The following is a 23,260-nucleotide window of genomic DNA, read 5'->3' on the forward strand; positions in this document are numbered from 1 at the left end:
TCTACTGTATCACGGCTGAGGATAGAAGCTATACCATCCGTATAGTACAATACAAAAGGAAGGCAAAAAGAATGCCCTATCACTAGGGAAAGAGGGAAGTGGTGACCCCTGACAATACAGCTCACCCTCACCAACCCTATATAGGTTCTGCACTTGTCGACGAGCAGCAATACCACACCCTAGGCAAACCCTGATCTGGGACTAAGTAAGAATGGCAGGTATGAGTTCTTCGTCAACACCATTAATGCTAAGGGAGACAAAAGGAAACAATACAGGGGAGACACAAATGCTACCACCTGAGCCCAGTTACATAGCAAAATTCAAACACTTATCTTAGGAGCAGCTACCACAAACATCTCTGGAACAACAAGAGGAGACAACCGCTGCAAACCGCAGCCAGGATCAACTATAAACCTCACCCAAAGCACCCCAGGTGAGGTTTATAAAGGAAGTCAGAGGCTGGCAACTTAGAGGAAGGAAAAACTGACAGTTTCCCAGAGTCATAGAGTCCGCTGCTGCAGAAACAAAGAACTGTCAGTTAACAACACATTCTGCAAATCTCTGGGATTTTTCAAAACTTCTGCCACTGGATTTTCAGCCGGCCGTGACACCTCTGTGACATCCCCTCACTATTTTTGTGCTAAATGTCTACAGATCTGCCTCAACCCCAGAGGTTCTGAGGCAAAATCATCACATATAAACAATAGAGAAAGACAGGCATGAATAATATACTGTATATTTTACAAGCATTTATTAACAAAACAAGTTTTGAAATGCAATTATATACAGTGTGATATACTTAAGAGTTCCTATCTCCAATCTGGGGCTGCACTTTTTAGTAAATAAAGCAGTGGGCAACCTGAGATTAGTGAATTATCTAAATATAATCCAGTATCAAAACATTTCACAAATGTTCCTAAATGCTCTTGAAATACCCAACTTACTAGCAAAGTGGAGCTCGAATTTCCATTTTGTGGGATCTTAGTGTGCAGCATGGGATCCCACAAATCTCTTCAGCTGCTCTAAGCACAAGACATTGCTCTCTCAACTAATCCAGCGTGGTCACATACATTTTAACGTTTTACTGAACTGCTTAAGAAGGATGCCGCAGAGCTGGGGTCGTAGAGTTCACTCTTCCACTGTGAATGATCACTGATGGTTGTGGGATCTAACAACCTGGAAGTTCCTTTTGGAGACATTAGGGACAGTTCCAAAAGTTTTAGTACTGGATTATATTAAAAAAAAAAAAAACACTAATCTGCGGCTCTTCACTGTTTTAGGAAATAATAAAGGCAGCCACAGATTTGTTATAAGCACTATTTAAAGGGAAAGTCATCAAACACATAGAAACTGGGGGATATTACCCTCATAAAGTGTCAGCAGCAAATCCCCCCATAACAGTGCGTCATGACCACATACTTATGGTCTGAAAAATACGATAAGTTTAAAAAGAGAGAAAATGGTTCTTTCCCTCACCAATTCTTACTTGAGCAATTGTAGCTGATTTTTAAATAAAACCCTTTGAATTCTAGTACATCATGATGGCTTCTCCCATGTGACTCATCTGACAACAAGACCTGATTAATGATAAAAAACATTTGGCAAATTCTGCAAGCAAGAATGGCTGCTCTGCTCTGTTCTTTTTCTGATGTCGGCAAGACTTGATTTGCCAGTTGAACATTTCAATTATTCACAACATGAAAAAGGTTCCTTCCCTGTGCGGCTTCTTCACATGTTTAACAAGATCTGATTTCTGAGAATTACATTTTCTACAATCAGAACATAAAAATGGTTTATTTTGTGTGATCTTTTTGATGGTAAACAAGACCTGATTTCCTAGTAAAACATTTACCACATTCTGGGCATGAAAACGGCTTCTCCCCTATGTGATTTGTCTGATGTCTAACAAGGTGTGATTTCCGAATAAAACATTTCCCACACTCTGAACATGAAAACGGCTTATCCCCTGTGTGAGTTTTCTGATGTCTAACAAGGTGTGATTTCTGAATAAAACATTTACCACATTCTGGGCATGAAAATGGCTTCTCCCCTATGTGATTTGTCTGATGTCTAACAAGGTGTGATTTCCGAATAAAACATTTCCCACACTCTGAACATGAAAATGGCTTCTCCCCTGTGTGATTTTTCTGATGTCTAACAAGGTCTGATTTCTGAATAAAACATTTCCCACACTCTGAACATGAAAATGGCTTCTCCCCTGTGTGAGATATTTGATGCCAAACAAGATGTGATTTCCAAATAAAACATTTCCCACACTCTGAACATGAAAATGGCTTCTCCCCTGTGTGAATTTTCTGATGTTTAACAAGGTTTCTTTTCTCAATAAAACATTTCGCACACTCTGAACATGAAAATGGCTTCTCCCCTGTGTGAATTTTCTGATGTCTAACAAGGTCTGCTTTCCGAATAAAACATTTCCCACACTCTGAACATGAAAATGGCTTCTCCCCTGTGTGAGTTCTTTGATGCCAAACAAGATCAGATTTCCAAATAAAACCTTTCCCACACTCTGAACATGAAAATGGCTTCTCCCCTGTGTGAATTTTCTGATGTGTAACAAGGTTTATTTTCTGAATAAAACCTTTCCCACATTCTGAACATGAAAATGGCTTCTCCCCTGTGTGAATTTTCTGATGTTTAACAAGGTCTGATTTCCGAATAAAACATTTCTTACACTCTGAACATGAAAATGGTTTCTCCCTTGTAGGAGCCGTTTCATGTTCCACATCCCTTCTGTAACTTTTATTTTGCTTACAATTCTGTGATAAATGGGAATTTTGGACTTGTTTGAAAAGATCTGATGATAGAGTTTTCCATGAAAGGACTGAAGGTATATCTGGGACAACAGCATGCTCCTCATATGTATAATGTGTAATACTTTCATCATCTGTTTTAAATTCTGAAGATATTAGAGGTCCATCTGAACTCCTGATACCGTCATCGGCTAAAAATAAAACACAATATTATTATTTTTTAATTATATAATTTTGAAAGTAGATTTATGTTTTTAAACCATAACATCAGAAATTAAATTAGGAAACAAATTATTCTGAATCTGTTTTCCAATTTCGAGACCTAAGAGTTACATCTTCATTAATTCTGATCTCCCATTCCTAGCACCAGTTCTCTGGAATGTGCTACAGTAAATAATCTGATTGATTGTCGCAATGTGACTGTAGGATAATGAGTAATGAGGGACAGGGGGCTACTATACTTTCCGTCATGCTAGGAGACTTTAGGCTATCCCTAACCTCTGGATTACCCCTGAACGTGGAAGAAAGGGGCAGGAGTATGATGGAAATACAGATTAAGACAGATTGGAAAACCAAAATTCAGACACACTGCAAACTCCCAGAAATAAACAGTGAGATACTAAGGAGAAAAGCAAGAGAAGGAAGGCAGAAACAAAAAGACAACAAGGGTTAACACCACAACTGCTCACAGCAATAATGCACAACAACCACTAGTTTGTATCACAACACCTCACCAGACCTGTATAGGTAAACTATAGCTGGCATTAATGGAATTATCCAGCCAGCATATACAGAAGGGAAGCGAATGATACTGGCTCCCCTACAGCATGTAATCAAAGACATTAACAAGGAGCCCAGCAGAGAATAACTTGCTAGTCTTACTAAGTATGTGGTTCGATGCCTGCGTCTCCCTGCGCTGATCACAGATAACAGAGAAGTTAGCAAGCAAGAGTGCCAGAATGTGTAATTTCCACAGATCCTGATGCTGCCATGACAGTTGGCGATGCCTGCAAGCATCTCGTTGTGACATTGATCCACAACATAGACAATTTCAAAAAGGGTTTTTTTCGAAGATGAAAATATAATAGAGACAGAAGCCAAATATTTAATGGGCTTGTTCGGGACTGTAAGATTGATGGCCTATCCTTAGGCTTTGGAACCAAGCAGGTAGCATGGTCTTGCTATCTGTGCAGGTAAACATTAGTGCTCCGATTCATCAAGACCGGAGATGTACACTGAAAAATGACATCAGGGACTGGCGTGAGATTTCTGGCATAGGGAACGCCACAGTTTGTTATGAATTAGAGAAGCGGTGACATCACACCCATCTTCTGGCCAAGCTCTGTCCATTTTTGCGAAGCTGGTTAAAATTGGCGTGAAACCTCCAAAAGTCGCACAATTTATTTTTATTTACATTTATTTTTTATTGACTGTAGAATGGCTATGATGTATCAATGTTTGGAATCAGCGGTACAAAAGGATGTTGATGAAATAGAGACTCATGACTGTAAGGCACTCGGTGTTAATAAGTGCTGAGAAAACCATGCAATGTAAAAACAACAATGGTCATCATAATCAAAACAAATAAGAGACTATAAAAATATATCTCTGCAGTGCAGCCAGGCCAACCATCTGCCTTTATAAAATCCTTCTCCGGTCTTCTTTCGAAGCTTATTGAGTAATTCACTGGAGGCAAAAAGGGGGTTTTCAGGTTCCATCTGGTACCAACCATCAATGGTGTATTTACTAGTGTCAAGACCAACATAATCCAAAGCTCAAAAGGACCGATTTGGTAACGGACTTCCAATTTCATTGCAACATCCATCTCTTCTTTAGATGCATGACCTCTTTCATGAAGATGCACGAATTCCATTAGGTATGGTACCAGAAGACGGCTAACAATGAACCCTGGGGTGTCCTTACATGACACAGGGATCTTTCCTAGTGCTTTACTGAAGTCCATGAGAGAGTTAGAAGTCGTTTGGCTAGTCATTGGTGTCTTAACCCCTTCAGCCCCCGGGCACTTTCCATTTTTGCGTTTTTGTTTTTTGCTCCTTTTCTTCCGAGAGCCATAACTTTTTTATTATTCCGTCAATCTTGCCATATGAGGGCTTGTTTTTTGCGGGACGAGTTGTACTTTTAAATGAAACCATAGGTTTTACCATATATTGTACTGGAAAACAGCAACAAAATTCCAAGTGTGGAAAAACTGCAAAAAAAGTGTGATCGCCCAATAGTTTTTGGGATGTTTTATTCACCGTGTTCACTATATGATAAAACTGATGTATCTATGTGATGCCTCAGGTCGGTGAGAGTTTGTAGACACCAAACATGTATAGGTTTATGTGGCGCCCCAGGACCTGGTCGCCACAACAGCATTGCCCCTCCAAAGGGTTAATGCTGAGCTTGGAGGTAATTGGGGGGTCTATTGGCCAGTAAGTTTAACATCCAACGCAGTTCTCCCTCAGGCCAGCAGGGGGAGCTCTGAACCTGGAGTTCCAGGGAGCATTCCCTAAGTCTGGCCTGAGGGAGGAGTTAGTGGTCAGTCTGTAGAGAGAAGTCATAGCAAGCAGACGCAGAGTAGTGCTGTCTTGTGGAACTGGGGCCTGGAGCTGGAGTAGCTTGGCCCAGTGAAGCAAGATTAGCAGAGAGGCACAGAATAGACTCAGACATCGGAGTCTGTGGTTGCCAGGGTATAAAATCCTTCCCTGGTGGCCGAATCCGGAGGGCAGGAGAGCTGCAAGCCCCCTGGCCCAGAAGCAATCTGAAGGTACAGCTGCATCCCAAGGGCCCGGTGTGGACTCCTGCAGAGAAGCACCAGAGAGGGCCTGCGCAGCCTACCACACAGAAAAAGGGACGAACCACTGGTCCCAGCAGCAAGAGGGCCATTGCTAAATTCAGAGTGCAGGGTCCTATAGAAGAAAAGGAAAGATCAGGGAGCAGGCCTCATACTCAACTGGCCAAAGAGATCACCCCCAGGCACTTCCAGGCCGGCCGGATCATCTTTACCATCTGTGACGGTCTCCCTGGACTAAACTTCTGCCAAGTAAAAGAGGAGAAGGTAACGAGACTACTGTTTGTGCCTGTTTCTTTCACTGCCTGTCGGCCCTGCACCGTATTATTCACACATCACACCATAGACTCTCACGAGCACCAACTGTTCCCCGGGGCACCGCTCCACCTGTGGGGAGAAGTACCACCATTGCTGCCATTCCATCACCCCGGAGGCCTCATACAGCAGCGGCGGCTTAATAGCCGCATACCACAGGTGGCGTCACGAACACAAACTTTATTCACCTAGTCATATTTAATTGACACCCACCAGGGCAACGGAGTCGGGCCCCGCCACCACTGACGACCCCCGGACTAGTCCGGCCCGGCACCGGGTGTCCCACAGCCCTGGGGTGGGCGAGTCATTTACATGTATCTAAGGGGTTAAAAAAAATCACTAGTTTGTCCAATAAAAGTGGCGCACGTTTTGCGCCATTTTCCGAAACATGTAGCGTTCTTATTTTTTGGGATCTATGGCTCAGTGATGGCTTATTTTTTGCGCCTCGAGCTGACGTTTATAAATGGTACCATTTTTGCGCAGATGCTACGTTTTGATCGCCTGTTATTGCATTTTGCGTAAAACTTGCGGCGACCAAAAAATGTAATTTTGGCGTTTGGAATTTTTTTGCCACTACGCCGTTTACCAATCAGATTAATTGATTTTATATTTTGATAGATCGGGCATTTCTGAACGCGGTGATACCAAATATGTGTATATTTATTTATTTTTTAACCCTTTAATTTTCAATGGGTGAAAGGGGGTGATTTGAACTTTTAGGTTTTTTGTTTTTTTTTATTTTTTAAAACTTTTTTTTTTACCTTTTTTTTTTATTTTACTAGTCCCCCTAGGGGGCTATAGCTATCAGCAATCCGATCGCTATTATCTATCTGCTGATCACAGCAATACAGCCGTAAACAGCAGATTCAGTCACTTTGTTTTTCCCTCTGCTCTCGGCCGAGGGAAAACGAAAGTGAAACTTCGTAGCTGCAGGCGTCATCACATGACCCTGTGCTACGATGGCAACCACCAATAGTCACGAGATAAAACACGTGACTTCCGGTGGGGGCGGCGGTAAGTAAAAAACATGGCCGCGCGCATTTAGATCTTGCTGCCAGACTTTGGCAGCAAGATTTAAGGGGTTAATGGCCGCGGGTGGAAGCGATTCCACCCGCGGCTAGCAGGCACACATGTCAGCTGTTGAAAACAGGTGATATGTGTGCCAATCCACGCCGCCTGCCCGCGGCAGGGGGCGGGGATTAACGGGACACAATCCTGGACGGATAGATCCGTCCAAGGTCGTGAAGGGGTTAATGACCTCCACCAGCTTCATCATTGGTACTGTATTAGGCCTCTGCCACACTCACGTGAATTTCACGCACGTGCCGAGAGACACGTATTTTCCCTGCGTTTTGCGTGCAGGTAAGTACGTGTCTCTGGTACGTGCGTGACACGTGTGTTCTACGTGTGCTATCCGCGATAGCACACGTAGAATCGGTAATTATTATACTCACCTGGTCCTTCCTGATGTCCGCGCTGCTGTCCGTGGTGCTGATCTTCGGCTCCAGCTCTCCCGTCTCCCCGCTGCTGCTGCTGCCAGGCAGTGAAGTGAATATTCTATGAGATTAATGAGCGGCGGTCGGCAGCAAGAGGCAGCAGCGGCAGAGACAGGAGGGCTGGAGAAGGTGAGTTAATGTTTTTTTTTTTTTTTCACTGACATGTGTGTTTTCTCCGGCGCGTGTCACACGGGACCGCATCCACACTACACCCGTGTGGTACGGGTGCGGGCCGTGTAACACCCGTGCTGCCGGAGAAAACACTGACATGTCAGCGCTTTGAAAATCGCACACACGTACAAACGCACACGGACACACGTTCCGTGTGGTTTTACGTGTGTGTGCCTGCTACAATAGGGTAGCATTGGTTAAAGTGTCTCCGTGCCGCCGGTACGTGTAAAAAATGACAAACACGTGCCGGCAGCACGGATGTGTGGCACAGGCCTTAAAGAAATACAGCCCTACGAACTGATCCTGCCTAGTTGTGGAGTTGGCTATGTCAATAAGAATGTGTGTGTTCTGGTGCAAATTTGTCCAGTGTCTTGATTAGTGCGTTTTTCCACTTTCAAGTTTTCTATTATGGCTTCCACCACCAGATCATTGCTGTGCACCACGGCCGCTGGGTCTGTGCTTGTGCTGAAGTTTGAGAGGGTTTTGCTGATGAACTGTGAATTAGCCTCAGGCTTGTCTGCAAACATCTTCTTAGTGACCCTTTTCAAGCTGTCTTCAATACTTTTTGCAGACTTTTTCAAGATGTCATCAGTCTGGTCCACTAAAACAACAGTGTGTCTGGTTGCTGCAGCTACCTGTGCTATCCCGACACCAATCAGACCTCCTCCGATCACAGTCACGTGCTTGATAGTCAGATTATTCGCAGTGGCGAAGGCCATGGCGAGGCCATGTCTGCTTGTACTGCTGGGAGCTGAAGGACATACGATTGGTGTCAGCACAGCGCACCATGATGATTTAGTCGCACAATCTTTTTTCACAACTCTGTGTTGCACAAAAAATTGATTGAAAAGTGATTTCTATCAAAATTCTAGCATAATTGCTTTGAAGAATCAGGTTCTAGGTGTCAAATCTCCTTCTGTAGGTGTCTCCAATCCTTCCAGAGTAGTTTGCCAGTAGTTCACATTCTCTAAAGCAATAATTTTATTAGATATTTTATGGTAGTTTAAAAATGTGGTATTTCAGTGTGCGGCTGTAGTCTTTTTTTCTATTATCTAGCTATCTACACACACACACACACACACACACACACACACACACACACACACACACACCAGCCTGTCTCCTCTTCAGCTTTAGACTCGTGCAATTAAGAGACCTTTGGTCACATGACGTGATGTCAAAAAGGTTCTTAAGCAGTCCTAATCGGCATATAAACACTGGGGCCGCTAGGAAAATGGGGGCCCTGTGAAATTGCCCAGTTTTCTCTCCCTTTTCCCTAATGCCAGTCCTGCATGCCAGCCTGTCCTCTGTTCAATTCTTTTAGACTCCTGCAATTAAGAGACCTTTGGTTACATCATGTCACATGACTTCATCAGAGGTCCTTAAACAATCAACTTCCGAATGCAACTGATGGTGACCGTAAAGGCCACTTTACACACACAGATAAATCTGCGGCAGATCTGTGGTTGCAGTGAAATTGTGGACAATCAGTGCCAGATTTGTGGCTGTGTACAAATGGAACAATATGTCCATGATTTCACTGCAACAACAGATCTGCCAAAGATTTATCTGTGTGTGTAAAGTGGCCTTAAGAGACGGGTTCCTAAAAAATTGCACAGTTTGACTCCTCCCAATGCTGGCCCTGACTGTAACGAGGGCATATTTTTAGGGAAACAGAGTATTCATGAACCCTCTGCAGGTCTTTGAGTTGCCTTCATAACGACATAGAGAAGGGACTAGAAACAAACAGCAGAAGAAGCAGAAGCAAAGAAAATACAGCTGAAAAAAAAAAACACAGAGCAGAAAACCTTAAAATGTAAACACAAAATTAGTGCAGAAAGTACATGAGTAGATATCTCTTACTGGATAGAGCTGGAGGAAACACATCCTGAGGAACATCGGGATCTTCTTGTTTACAGTCCTGTGGGAGAAGAGGACGGGGACATCTCTCTGGTGTTGTCCTCTTACTGGATAGACCTGGAGGAGACACATACAGGGACTGAATTCATTCCTTACATACAGATAATTATAGGCCGTGTGTATTTAGTCCTGTCTATTACCTGGTGATGTGAGGGGCTGGGGATCCTCCATCATGACGTCCTTGTACAGATCTTTGTGTCCTTCTAAATACTCCCACTCCTCCATGGAGAAATAGACGGTGACGTCCTGACACCTTATAGGAACCTGACACATACAATGATACCGTCACCCCCGATCCCTTCATAGCGTTACTGTATAATGTCCCAGCATTCCCAGCAGTGTCACCTCTCCAGTCAGCAGCTCAATCATCTTGTAGGTGAGTTCTAGGATCTTCTGGTCATTGATGTCCTCATGTATCGGGGGGTGAGGTGGAGGCCCCGTGATTGGGCTCAGGGGTCTTCCCCATCCCTCAGACACAGGGGCCTGACAGCGCTCACTAGAGGTCTTCTTCACTACTGTGTAATCCTGGTTATGGAGAGACACAGTAATAAATCTCACTCCACACATTTCCAGAGTCCTCACCTCTCCAGTTCTGTCCATCTGTTATTCCCATAGATAAGAATGGTGTAATGTGACGTCATCAGAATCTCTCACCTCTCCAGTAAGCCGGAAGAGGATCTCTAGGGTGAGGTGTAATATCCTCTCCGCCATCTTGTCCCTGTCCATATCCATCCTTCACGGGGCAATCAGGAGAATTCTCTTCTATAGAAGATCTCCACTGAGAGGATCCGATATTGTAGGGACCTGAATGGGGAGAAAAAAGGAGCCGAGGACTGAGGGCAGAAAGGGGCCGAGGACTGAAGGCAGAAAGGGGCCGAGGACTGAGGGCAGAAAGGGGCCGAGGACTGAGGGCAGAAAGGGGCCGAGGACTGAGGGCAGAAAGGGGCCGAGGACTGAGGGCAGAAAGGGGCCGAGGACTGGAGGCAGAAAGGGACGAGGACTGAGGACAGACGGGTTTCCTCACTTCCGGCCTCTCATAGTTGGGGCGTCGGTATCTATCAGAGGAAAAAGAACAAAAACCTCATTAGTCATAGAAATTAGCGAGAAAAAAACATCAATAAAGTCTCAGAGCTGAAGGGGTTAATGCCCCCTGCCCCAGTAATGGGGAATCTCCACACACCTCCACCTGCAGAGCCGCGCACCGGATATATAATACCCTGCACCTACCTCCACCTGCAGAGCCGCACACTAGATATATAATACCCTGCACCTACCTCCACCTGCAGAGCCGCACACTAGATATATAATACCCTGCACCTACCTCCACCTGCAGAGCCGCACACTAGATATATAATACCCTGCACCTACCTCCACCTGCAGAGCCGCACACTAGATATATAATACCCTGCACCTACCTCCACCTGCAGAGCCGCACACTAGATATATAATACCCTGCACCTACCTCCACCTGCAGAGCCGCACACTAGATATATAATACCCTGCACCTACCTCCACCTGCAGAGCCGCACACTAGATATATAATACCCTGCACCTACCTCCACCTGCAGAGCCGCACACTAGATATATAATACCCTGCACCTACCTCCACCTGCAGAGCCGCACACTAGATATATAATACCCTGCACCTACCTCCACCTGCAGAGCCGCACACTAGATATATAATACCCTGCACCTACCTCCTCCTGCAGAGCCGCACACTAGATATATAATACCCTGCACCTACCTCCACCTGCAGAGCCGCACACTAGATATATAATACCCTGCACCTACCTCCACCTGCAGAGCCGCACACTAGATATATAATACCCTGCACCTACCTCCACCTGCAGAGCCGCACACTAGATATATAATAACCTGCACCTACCTCCACCTGCAGAGCCGCACACTAGATATATAATACCCTGCACCTACCTCCACCTGCAGAGCCGCACACTAGATATATAATACCCTGCACCTACCTCCACCTGCAGAGCCGCACACTAGATATATAATACCCTGCACCTACCTCCACCTGCAGAGCCGCACACTAGATATATAATACCCTGCACCTACCTCCACCTGCAGAGCCGCACACTAGATATATAATACCCTGCACCTACCTCCACCTGCAGAGCCGCACACTAGATATATAATACCCTGCACCTACCTCCACCTGCAGAGCCGCACACTAGATATATAATACCCTGCACCTACCTCCTCCTGCAGAGCCGCACACTAGATATATAATACCCTGCACCTACCTCCTCCTGCAGAGCCGCACACTAGATATATAATACCCTGCACCTACCTCCTCCTGCAGAGCCGCACACTAGATATATAATACCCTGCACCTACCTCCTCCTGCAGAGCCGCACACTAGATATATAATACCCTGCACCTACCTCCTCCTGCAGAGCCGCACACTAGATATATAATACCCTGCACCTACCTCCTCCTGCAGAGCCGCACACTAGATATATAATACCCTGCACCTACCTCCACCTGCAGAGCCGCACACTAGATATATAATACCCTGCACCTACCTCCACCTGCAGAGCCGCACACTAGATATATAATACCCTGCACCTACCTCCTCCTGCAGAGCCGCACACTAGATATATAATACCCTGCACCTACCTCCACCTGCAGAGCCGCACACTAGATATATAATACCCTGCACCTACCTCCACCTGCAGAGCCGCACACTAGATATATAATACCCTGCACCTACCTCCACCTGCAGAGCCGCACACTAGATATATAATACCCTGCACCTACCTCCTCCTGCAGAGCCGCACACTAGATATATAATACCCTGCACCTACCTCCACCTGCAGAGCCGCACACTAGATATATAATACCCTGCACCTACCTCCACCTGCAGAGCCGCACACTAGATATATAATACCCTGCACCTACCTCCACCTGCAGAGCCGCACACTAGATATATAATACCTTGCACCTACCTCCACCTGCAGAGCCGCACACTAGATATATAATACCCTGCACCTACCTCCACCTGCAGAGCCGCACACTAGATATATAATACCCTGCACCTACCTCCACCTGCAGAGCCGCACACTAGATATATAATACCCTGCACCTACCTCCACCTGCAGAGCCGCACACTAGATATATAATACCCTGCACCTACCTCCACCTGCAGAGCCGCACACTAGATATATAATACCCTGCACCTACCTCCTCCTGCAGAGCCGCACACTAGATATATAATACCCTGCACCTACCTCCACCTGCAGAGCCGCACACTAGATATATAATACCCTGCACCTACCTCCACCTGCAGAGCCGCACACTAGATATATAATACCCTGCACCTACCTCCTCCTGCAGAGCCGCACACTAGATATATAATACCCTGCACCTACCTCCACCTGCAGAGCCGCACACTAGATATATAATACCCTGCACCTACCTCCACCTGCAGAGCCGCACACTAGATATATAATACCCTGCACCTACCTCCACCTGCAGAGCCGCACACTGGATATATGGCTGCTCTGTGCTTACAGGACCTGTGATGATGTCACATGGAGGGGAGGAGTCAGGGGTCACATGATCAGCTCCTCAGTGTTCTCCTATACTGGTGTGCACACATTTGATGAGGCGTGGTGTCAGTGGACGGTTATAGTAAACTATTGTTGCATATGTATGTGACCCCTGTTGCGTATGTATGTGACCCCTGTTGCGTATGTATGTGACCCCTGTTGTGTATGTGTGTAACCCCTGTTGTGTATCTATGTGACCCCTGTTGTGTATGTGTGTAACCCCTGTTGTGTATCTATGTGACCCCTGTTGTGTATTTATGTGATCCCTTCACACTCTTATTTCAATCTTTGCTTTATTTAATTCTTTATTGATAAGTTCAGGTGAGGAGAAGATTTATTGAGCGACTTTAAAATAAAGACGTTTGGACCTGATCGGTCTTGATCACAAGTTGCTGAAAATGTGTGTATGACGTATATGGAGCAGAGCCGCATGTGTACGATGTTTACGGGACAATGCCATGTGTCTACGATGTCTACATAGCGGAGCTGTGTATGTAGCGGAGCCGTGGGTGCATGACGTGTATGTAGTGGATAAACTCTTTTACCAGTTTATTAATCCACAAAACACCCGTGCAGTTCCAACATAATCCAAACGAGGTCCCACGACGATTCAATCCCTGCTACATGTAAAGTTACAGCGTGCTATCATGGCACATGACTGCCTTCTATGAGGTTCATGCAGAGACTGAGCAGCAATCAGTGGTGACGTTACTTAGTTTAGCAACGGCCACAACTGGAGGTTCACACGGTCCACCACTTGTGACCGCAGGTAACTTGACCTCAGGTGGCTTCAGTGACCTCACCTGAGTTCATTCACAGCTCATCACATGACTCACTCAGTCTGTGCCTGACCATCACAGTGTACGTAGCAAATACTGTGGATAGAAGCACAGGACAGGGTGTTACCAGGTAAGGTAACAGATAAGCCAAGGTAATTTAAACCCAGAACTGCTGCTTTTGAATCCAGTAATTTGCATGATTTCACGCCAAATTTCATTACCACATACAGAAATGACAGTGTTTTTATTAGAAATGTTTTGGAAAAACACTGAAACATGTTATTAAAAGATCCTATTTTAAAGGATGTTATGCCTCTTCATCCGGGTATCACTTTTAAAAGGGCCCCTACCCTGAGAAATATTGTAGCCCCCAGCAGGTTGAGAAGTTCCATGGGTATGAAGTCCCCACGGGGTCTTGGGGATTACTCGTCACTGGACCAGTGTTGGTTTGGAATGTCACAGCGGCCGGGCCTGGTTCCGTGACCCAGCGGTGTCAATAATAGTGGGGATGGGGTGTGGAGTTTGCATTTGTGATGCCATCTGTGGCGTGCGGCCAAGTATTAGTCGCTGCTGCGGGAGGTCTTCTCTGGGGCGGATGATCACGTAGCTTGGATGGTACAGCTCTCCACAGGCAGAGCTCAGGCCCCAGGGAGGATGTTGGTTGTAGTAATTGCCTATGGCGCAGGGGTGCGATGATGGGAGCGTCGGCAGTGATGGGATGACACAGAGGTTGCAGTCAAACTTCTTTACTCACTAAGATTACACCGCCTTTGGAGTCCTGCGCTCTGCTGGTATGGGCTCCAGCCGATCCAGGATAGTTTGGAGGTCAAGGCCAGTGTTTCCTTCTGTGTGTCCTTTCTAGTGGTCTTCCCTGCATCCCAGCTTCTGAGTCGTGGAATGGGTCACGGGTGGTTGCTGCACTCCTCGTGAACCCTGGGATTACCCTTCTTCCTAAAAACGCGGGTCGAGTCTCCAGCCCTGGACCACGGGCCCCTTTCTATTCTGTCTTTTTTTCCTGACATCTCTTCCTGATGCGTTCTTGACCCCCTTCCTGGGTGTTAACCTGGCACTAACTGAATTCTGTGTGAGATGGCTCCGAACTTCCCCTGAAGGTGCCCCGCCTCCTGGGTTGCTGAACTAGTGGGCAGGAGGTTCCATACCTCATGATGGCCACCCCCGGCACCTACCCTGGCTCTGTCCCAGTGAAAGAGCTCCCGTGTTATGTGTTGGATGTGTTATGGTGGTTTACCGGTGATGACGTCCTCCGTATCCAAGATGAATGAGGTGCAGTACCCTGTGGCGCCTGAAGCTGCAGGGGCAACACAAGTACAGTGAACTCTGTGTTGCAAGCAGGCTCATATAGATGCTTTGCAAAAAAACTGTTTATTCTGTAAGTCAATCCAACATCCAAAATTAGAGGAAATCATTTTGCTCTTCCTCTGGTTCGGAAGCTTTTCTGATAAAGGGCCGTCTCAGATTCCAGTCTTATTTTATTGTATACCTGATAGAATGCGACTGTAATAAACAGTATGTGGGCAGGACCTCTTGAACACTCCATGCAAGTGTAATAAACAGTATGTGGGCAGGACCTCTCAGACACTCCACAACAGACTTCATTCCCACAGGCGGAATATTAAAACTCTTTTTTACTACATGGACTCTCTAGGCATTGTATGGTAGTTCATAATAAAAATATGGCTTTAAGGCTGACCCCATCGAACAAATCCCTCCTAATACCCCTAATAGAGTGGAGGTATTAAATAAAAAGGAAACATTCTGGATATACAAATTAAACACTTTGAAGCCTATAGGTTTAAATGAGGTGACAGATCTGTGTTATTAATATAATTTTATCAATATATTTTTATTCAATTTAATAGATTTCTTGGTTTTATATTATTTATTTATATTATATTAATTTTATATTATCTTAATTCAGGTCCCGACTTTTAAATATGTTTCATTTTAATAATGTTTATATTTATACATTTACATAACTATAAATTGTATATGATTGATGTTAATGATTCATGTTTCTAATTGAGGGAAGGGGTGCGTGATTATGGGATCCTGTGTGTGGTTATTCCGGCACTGTCCTTCGCACTGTAGTCATGTGGGAGGGCTTCTCGTTTGAAGCTTGGGAACTTTCCGTAATCTGCGCAGACGCAATGAGGTAATTCCCACGGTCTGAACTCTATTAACCCCCACGCATGCGCTGTGTGGTTCTCTCCCACGGACCTGAACTCCTGTTACCCTTCACGCATGTGCACTCCTGCTTTGCTCTGGCACTCGCTTTCTGAACCTTCACAGCTAGAATCACTATACTAAGGAATACAAATATATGGTGCACATCAACACTCCCCACCAATAACTAATATTATATAATTCCATTAAAATTCATTATTTTAACATTCCTTTTTGTTTTTAAAACTGAAGAAATGTTCATTAATTACTTTCCTCCATGGATTTTTCTTCATTGCTTCCTGAGCGGCTTCATCTGTATTTGCACATGAAAACCCGCAGGCGGACCGTCACCTCCATGGCTTCTAACTGGGTCTGTTTCGGGCCCTTATACAAAAAAATGTTTAGTTTTTACACACATTACTTTTTTGCTTATATGAACTCCTTCTAGTACGTTACCCTCATATGTACGATTGCCGCACGCGATCTCTGCACACACACTGTATATTATGTCTGCACTACTATATGAAACCTCTCAACACTTCTTACCCATAAGGACTTTCCTGCTCGTGGTCTCTGAACATTCGCACTGCATATCAATTTTTGCACAACCCGTCACTATACACACGCAATTTTTTATTTTGCTTCAGTTTTTCCCTTTGATAAATAATACACGATTGTGAGATTCCAAGTTTTTCATTATTTTTAGTTATTTTTTTTCTCTCTGTAATATCATCATCAATTTAGTTTTTTCAGGACAACCCCCCCATTTTTTACCACAATAAATACCATAACCTTTCTGCTCTCCCCATTGTTTATCATGATCCCCTATATAGGGCTGTGGATAGAGCCTCCAGCCAGTGTATTACTACGATCCCCAGTAAATCCCACAGTTCTAGACTCTCAGCATTCTGTTATATTGCCAAGAAATACTTTTGCATTATTCTTTTTCTCTTTTTCTCTTTTTGCTTTTTGTTTTGTAATTTCTATATTGTTGTGATATTTGTTACTTCCAGGACTTTTAAAGTCGTCTTTTAATACATTATGCTTTAAATCTTGTTGCTGTTATCTGATTAGTCGATTGTCCCTCCAGTATTGGAAATACAGCGGGCGATCCTCTGACGTATCTGTATGTATATATATATATATATATATATATATATATATATAGGTTCTTTCCTCTGTAGCAGACTGTTGATTTTTCCTTGATGTCCTGATGAAGGAGACAGAGTTCTCTGAAATGCGTCAACCTGAATAAAAGCATAAAGAGATGAAATAATAAACATCTGATTTTCTGGTGATAGCGCGGCATACACCCGATCTCTCCCCCGTTACGTCTGAATTTGCTTTCCAGGGCTGCAGCTGTCACCATCTTTTATGTGAATTTAGGAGTAGTGGCTGGCACAACCCTTATAGGTGAATGAAATTACCTTTGCTTATGTGTTACCTTACCTGATAAGACCCTGTCCTGCGCTTCTATCCACAGTATTTCCTATGTACACTGTGATGTTCAGGCACAGACTGTCCCGTGATGAGCGGTGAATGAACTCCGGTGAGGTCACTGAAGTCACCTGAGGTCAAGTTACCTGCGGTCACAGGTGGAGGACCGTGGGAACCTCCAGCTGTGGCCACAACTAACCAGAGTGACGTCACCACTGATCGCTGCTCAGTCTCTGCCTGAACCTCACAGCGTGTGGCAATGTGCCATGATCACTTGCTGAGTAGAGCTTGAATCATTGTGGGACCTCGTGTGGATTATGTTGGACTTGCATGGGTGTTTTGAGGATTAATAAAGTGGTATAAGAGGGTATCTGCTACATACACGTTGTACACACACGGCTCTGCTACATACACGTCATGCATACATGGCTCTGTTACATACACAGCTCCATTACGTAGATATCATACACACATAGCACTGTCCCATACACATTGTACACATGCGGCTCTGCTCCATATACGTTATACACACATTTTCAGGGACTTGTGATCGAGACAAATCAGGTCCATACGTTTCTTCTAAAGTCGCTAAATAAATCTTCTCCTCATCTGAACTTATCAATAAAGAATTCAATTTAGCAAAGACTGAAATGAGTTTGAAGGGGTCACATACATACGCAACAGGGGTCACATACATACGCAACAGAGGTTTACTATAACCATTCACTGACACCGCACCTCATCCAGTGTGTGCACGCCAATATAGGACTACACTGAGGAGCTGATCATGTGACCCCTGACTCCTCCCCTCCATGTGACATCATCACAGGTCCTGTAAGCACAGAGCAGCCATATATCCGGTGTGCGGCTCTGCAGGTGGAGGTAGGTGCAGGGTATTATATATCTAGTGTGCGGCTCTGCAGGTGGAGGTAGGTGCAGGGTATTATATATCTAGTGTGCGGCTCTGCAGGTGGAGGTAGGTGCAGGGTATTATATATCTAGTGTGCGGCTCTGCAGGTGGAGGTAGGTGCAGGGTATTATATATCTAGTGTGCGGCTCTGCAGGTGGAGGTGTGTGGAGATTCCCCATTACTGGGGCAGGCGGCATTAACCCCTTCAGCTCTGAGACTTTCTTGGTGTTTTTGTCTTGGTGATTTCTATGAATCGTGAGGTTTTTGTTCCTTTTCCTCTGATAGATACAAACACCCCAACTATGAGAGGCCGGAAGTGAGGAAACCCGTCTGCCCTCAGTCCTCGGCCCCTTTCTGCCCTCAGTCCTCGGCCCCTTTCTGCCCTCAGTCCTCGGCCCCTTTCTGCCCTCAGTCCTCGGCCCCTTTCTGCCTTCGGTCCTCGGCCCCTTTCTGTCCTCGGTCCTCGGCCCCTTTCTGTCCTCGGTCCTCGGCCCCTTTCTGCCCTCGGCCCCTTTCTGCCCTCGGTCCTCGGCCCCTTTCTGCCCTCGGTCCTCGGCCCCTTTCTGCCCTCGGTCCTCGGCCCCTTTCTGCCCTCGGTCCTCGGCCCCTTTCTGCCCTCGGTCCTCGGCCCCTTTCTGCCCTCGGTCCTCGGCCCCTTTCTGCCCTCGGTCCTCGGCCCCTTTCTGCCCTCGGTCCTCGGCCCCTTTCTGCCCTCGGTCCTCGGCCCCTTTCTGCCCTCAATCCTCGGCCCCTTTCTCCTCACACAGTATAATGTTCCCCCAGAATGTTCTCATTATATGTTTCCCCTTATTATCTCCAGTAATTGTATTATTACAGCGGATTCTTTATGATGTTACATCGTCATCTTCTCCCCATTCAGGTCTCTACAATATCGGATCCTCTCAGTGGAGATCTTCTATAGAAGAGAATTCTCCTGATTGCCCCGTGAAGGATGGATATGGACAGGGACAAGATGGCGGAGAGGATATTCCACCTCACCCTAGAGATCCTCTTCCGGCTTACTGGAGAGGTGAGAGATTCTGATGACGTCACATTACATCATTCTTATCTATGGGAATAACAGATGGACAGAACTGGAGAGGTGAGGACTCTGGAAATGTCTGGAGTGAGATTTATTACTGTGTCTCTCCATAACCAGGATTACACAGTAGTGAAGAAGACCTCTAGTGAGCGCTGTCAGGCCCCTGTGTCTGAGGGATGGGGAAGACCCCTGAGCCCAATCACGGGGCCTCCACCTCAGCCCCCGATACATGAGGACATCAATGACCAGAAGATCCTAGAACTCACCTACAAGATGATTGAGCTGCTGACTGGAGAGGTGACACTGCTGGGAATGCTGGGACATTATACAGTAACGCTATGAAGGGATCGGGGGTGACGGTATCATTGTATGTGTCAGGTTCCTATAAGGTGTCAGGACGTCACCGTCTATTTCTCCATGGAGGAGTGGGAGTATTTAGAAGGACACAAAGATCTGTACAAGGACGTCATGATGGAGGTTCCCCAGCCCCTCACATCACCAGGTAATAGACAGGACTAAATACACACGGCCTATAATTATCTGTATGTAAGGAATGAATTCAGTCCCTGTATGTGTCTCCTCCAGCTCTATCCAGTAAGAGGACAACACCAGAGAGATGTCCCCGTCCTCTTCTCCCACAGGACTGTAAACAAGAAGATCCCGATGTTCCTCAGGATGTGTTTCCTCCAGCTCTATCCAGTAAGAGATATCTACTCGTACTTTCTGCACTAATTTTGTGTTTACATTTTTAGGTTTTCTGCTCTGTTTTTTTTCAGCTGTATTTTCTTTGCTTCTGCTTCTTCTGCTGTTTGTTTCTAGTGTCTTCTCTATGTTGTTATAAAGGCAATTCAAAGACCTGCAGAGGGTTCATGAATACCCTGTTTTCCTAAAAATAAGCCCTAGTTACAGTCAGGGTCAGCATTAGGAGGAGTCAAACTCCGCAATTTCTCAGGAACCCCACTTTCTTAAGGACCCCATCAATTGTATTCAGAAGTTGATTGTTTAAGGACCTTTGATGAAGTCATGTGACATGATGTAACCAAAGGTCTCTTAATTGCAGGAGTCTAAAAGAATTGAACAGAAGACAGGCTGGCATGCTGGACTGGTGTGGCGCCCCTGTGCCAGCAGCCAGTGCTGCTCGGATCCGGATCTACGGTACGACTCGAGGGGTTCTCCGGACCCGGGGGTCGCGCGGACACTCCAAATAAAGGGGGACGTATTTATACGGGATTGGTTGTAAAATGTCTGTGACGCCACCCACTGTGTGCGGTGAGATGCAGCACCACCGCTGCCGTTGCGGGGCTCCCGGGGACGTTGGGCTGGCAGCTGGATGTTAACCCCTCCATGATGTCAGTGTCTCTATGCTGAGGATGGTGACGCATGCGGCCAGGCCGGGGATGTTACTCACGGTCAAATAAAGCACACAAGTCTTGTGGTAAACCAAGGTGATGGTGGCCGGCTGCCGCAGACGGGTGTATCTGGTCCCACACCCGGGCTGGTAGTCAAAGTCTCTCTCCTCTGCTCTGTGTGTTGTTGGTAGGACTTCCCAGTTTGAAATACGGGAGTCCGCTCCTGGTCCTTTGGTTGGGAACCGTGCCCGTCTGACGCTGACCCTTGGGATCTACAGGCCCTGGCGGTTGCCCTATCCCTCTCGGTGGGTGGTTGTCTACTTTTCGGGACTTAGGTTGGGACAGGACCTAAAATCCTGCCCTCAATTGGTTAATTAGCTAGGCCGTCCGTGCTAGTCCTGGCTTCAGGGTCCAAGTACCCGCTCTGTGCACACGGTTTCTGGATCGGTTCTCCGGTGTCGGTACCGGAAGGCTCCAACCCTGTCCCGGTCCACCTCGGATCCCTGGCAGCCGTCTTCCCGTCTCCTGCAGACTGTGGCTACCTTCTGCCACCTAGCCAAGGTGTCAGGGCTCCGACCCTGACACCTGTCAACTTGGCACCTCCACTCAACTCCAACTTGAACGTTAACTGACTGTTTTCCCGCCCCGACTCTCCAGACCTCTAGGTGGGCGTTTCCTAACCACCTGTTCCCGCCCACTGGTGTGTCTGTCCTTCACTGGGGGGGTGACTAGGGTTTCAGGTCGGCTGATTTAACCCTTTGTGGGATAGGTGTTATGCGGGGGCCTATGTGTACATCTACCTGGTTTTCCAGGGCGTTACACTGGCATTAGGGAAAAGGGAGAGCAAACTGGGCAATTTCACAGGGCCCCCATTTTCCTAGCGGCCCCAGTGTTTATATGCCGATTATAGGACTGCTTAAGAACCTTTTTGACATCACGTCATGTGACTAAAGGTCTCTTAATTGCAGGAGTCTAAAGCTGAAGAGGAGATAGGCTGGTGTGTGTGTGTGTGTGTGTGTGTGTGTGTGTATTGCTAGATAATAGAAAAACAAAAGTTACAGCCGCACACTGAAGTACCACATTTTTAAACTACCAAAAAATATTTCATTAAATTATTGCTATAGAGAATGTGAACTACTGGCAAACTACCCTGGAAGGATTAGAGACACGTACAGATGGACATTTGACACCTAGACCTTGATTCTTCAAAGCAATTATGCCAGAATTCTGACAGAAATCACTTTTCAATCAATTTTTTGTTCAACACAAAGTTGTGAAAAAAGATTGTGTGACTAAATCATCACGGCGCGTTGTGCTGACACCACTCGTATGTCCTTCAGCTCCCAGCAGTACAAGCAGACATGACCTCGCCATAGCCTTAACCACTGCGAAGAAGCTGACGAGACTGTGATCGGAGGAGGTCTGATGGGTGTCGGGATAGCGCAGGTAGCTGCAGCAACAGACACACTGTTGTTTTAGTGGACCAGACTGATGACATCTTGAAAAAGTCTGCAAAAAGTATTGAAGACAGCTTGAAAAGGGTCACTAAGAAGATGTTTGTGGACAAGCCTGAGGCTGCTTCACAATTCATCAGCAAAACCCTCTCAAACTTCAGCACAAGCACAGACCCAGCGGCCGTGGTGCACAGCAATAATCTGGTGGTGGAAGCCATAATAGAAAACATGTAAGTGGAAAAACGCACTAATCAAGACACTGGACAAATTTGCACCAGAACACACCATATTTGCCAGCAACACATTCTTATTGGCAATAACTGACATAGCCAACTCCACAACTAGGCAGGATTAGTTCGGAGGGCTGCATTTCTTTAATCCAGTACCAATGATGAAGCTGGTGGAGGTCATTAAAACACCAATGACTAGCCAAACGACTTGACTCTCTCATGGACATCAGTAAAACACAAGGAAAGATGCCTGTGTCATGTAAGGACACCCCAGGGTTCATTGTTAACCGTCTTCTGGTACCATACCTAATGGAATTCGTGCATCTTCATGAAAGAGGTCATGCATCTAAGGAAGACATGGATGTTGCAATGAAAGTGGAAGCTCGTTACCCAATGGGTACTTTTGAGCTTTTGATTTATGTTGGTCTTGACACTAGTAAATACATCATTGATGGTTGGTACCAGATGGAACCTGAAAACCCCCTTTTTGCCTCCGGTGAATTGCTCAATAAGCTTGGAAAGAAGACCGGAGAAGGATTTTATAAAGACAGATGGTTGGCCTGGCTGCACTGCAGAGCTATATTGTTATAGTCTCTTGTTTGCTTTGATTATGATGACCGTTGTTGTTTTTACATTGCACGGTTTTCTCAGCACTTATTAACACCGAGTGCCTTACAGTCATGAGTCTCTATTTCATCAACATCCTTTCGTACCGCTGATTCCAAACATTGATATGTCATAGCCATTCTACAGTCAATAATAAATGAATGTACAAAAAAGAAATTGTGCAACTTTTGGAGGTTTCACGCCAGTTCTAACCAGCTTTGCCAAAATGG

The 23,260-nt window shown here is 45.8% G+C and overlaps 2 protein-coding genes and 1 pseudogene across 2 annotated transcripts in view; 2 read left to right on the forward strand and 1 right to left on the reverse strand.

Annotated features, from left to right (window-relative positions):
• Positions 1-781: 781 nt before the first annotated feature.
• On the reverse strand, positions 782-4,767 carry LOC142265996 (uncharacterized). Its single transcript, XM_075332300.1, has 2 exons — positions 4,404-4,767; positions 782-2,965 (listed from the first exon to the last, which is right to left on the reverse strand). Exons 1-2 carry the CDS (start codon positions 4,765-4,767, stop codon positions 1,794-1,796), a joined length of 1,536 nt encoding a protein of 511 aa, XP_075188415.1. The 3' UTR covers positions 782-1,793.
• Positions 4,768-13,693: 8,926 nt separating this feature from the next.
• Positions 13,694-23,260, forward strand: part of LOC142265997 (uncharacterized) — a 51,686-nt gene continuing 42,119 nt past the window's right edge. The window contains 2 exon segments of the mRNA XM_075332301.1: positions 13,694-13,808; positions 19,977-20,090. Of these exon segments, the coding sequence (XP_075188416.1) occupies positions 13,694-13,808; positions 19,977-20,090 (229 nt within the window).
• LOC142265992 (hydroxyacyl-coenzyme A dehydrogenase, mitochondrial pseudogene) lies at positions 22,070-23,015 on the forward strand (annotated as a pseudogene).

Source organism: Anomaloglossus baeobatrachus, unplaced genomic scaffold (assembly GCF_048569485.1).
Source record: "Anomaloglossus baeobatrachus isolate aAnoBae1 unplaced genomic scaffold, aAnoBae1.hap1 Scaffold_281, whole genome shotgun sequence".
NCBI lineage: Eukaryota > Metazoa > Chordata > Amphibia > Anura > Aromobatidae > Anomaloglossus > Anomaloglossus baeobatrachus.

Excerpts from the sequence above, each read along its gene's own strand:
- LOC142265996 (XM_075332300.1), bottom strand. The coding sequence starts at position 4,767 with ATGACTAGCCAAACGACTTCTAACTCTCTCATGGACTTCAGTAAAGCA. Across the intron at positions 2,966-4,403 it reads GGATTTTATAAAGGCAGATG|CCGATGACGGTATCAGGAGT; the intron begins GTTGGCCTGGCT and ends TTTTATTTTTAG.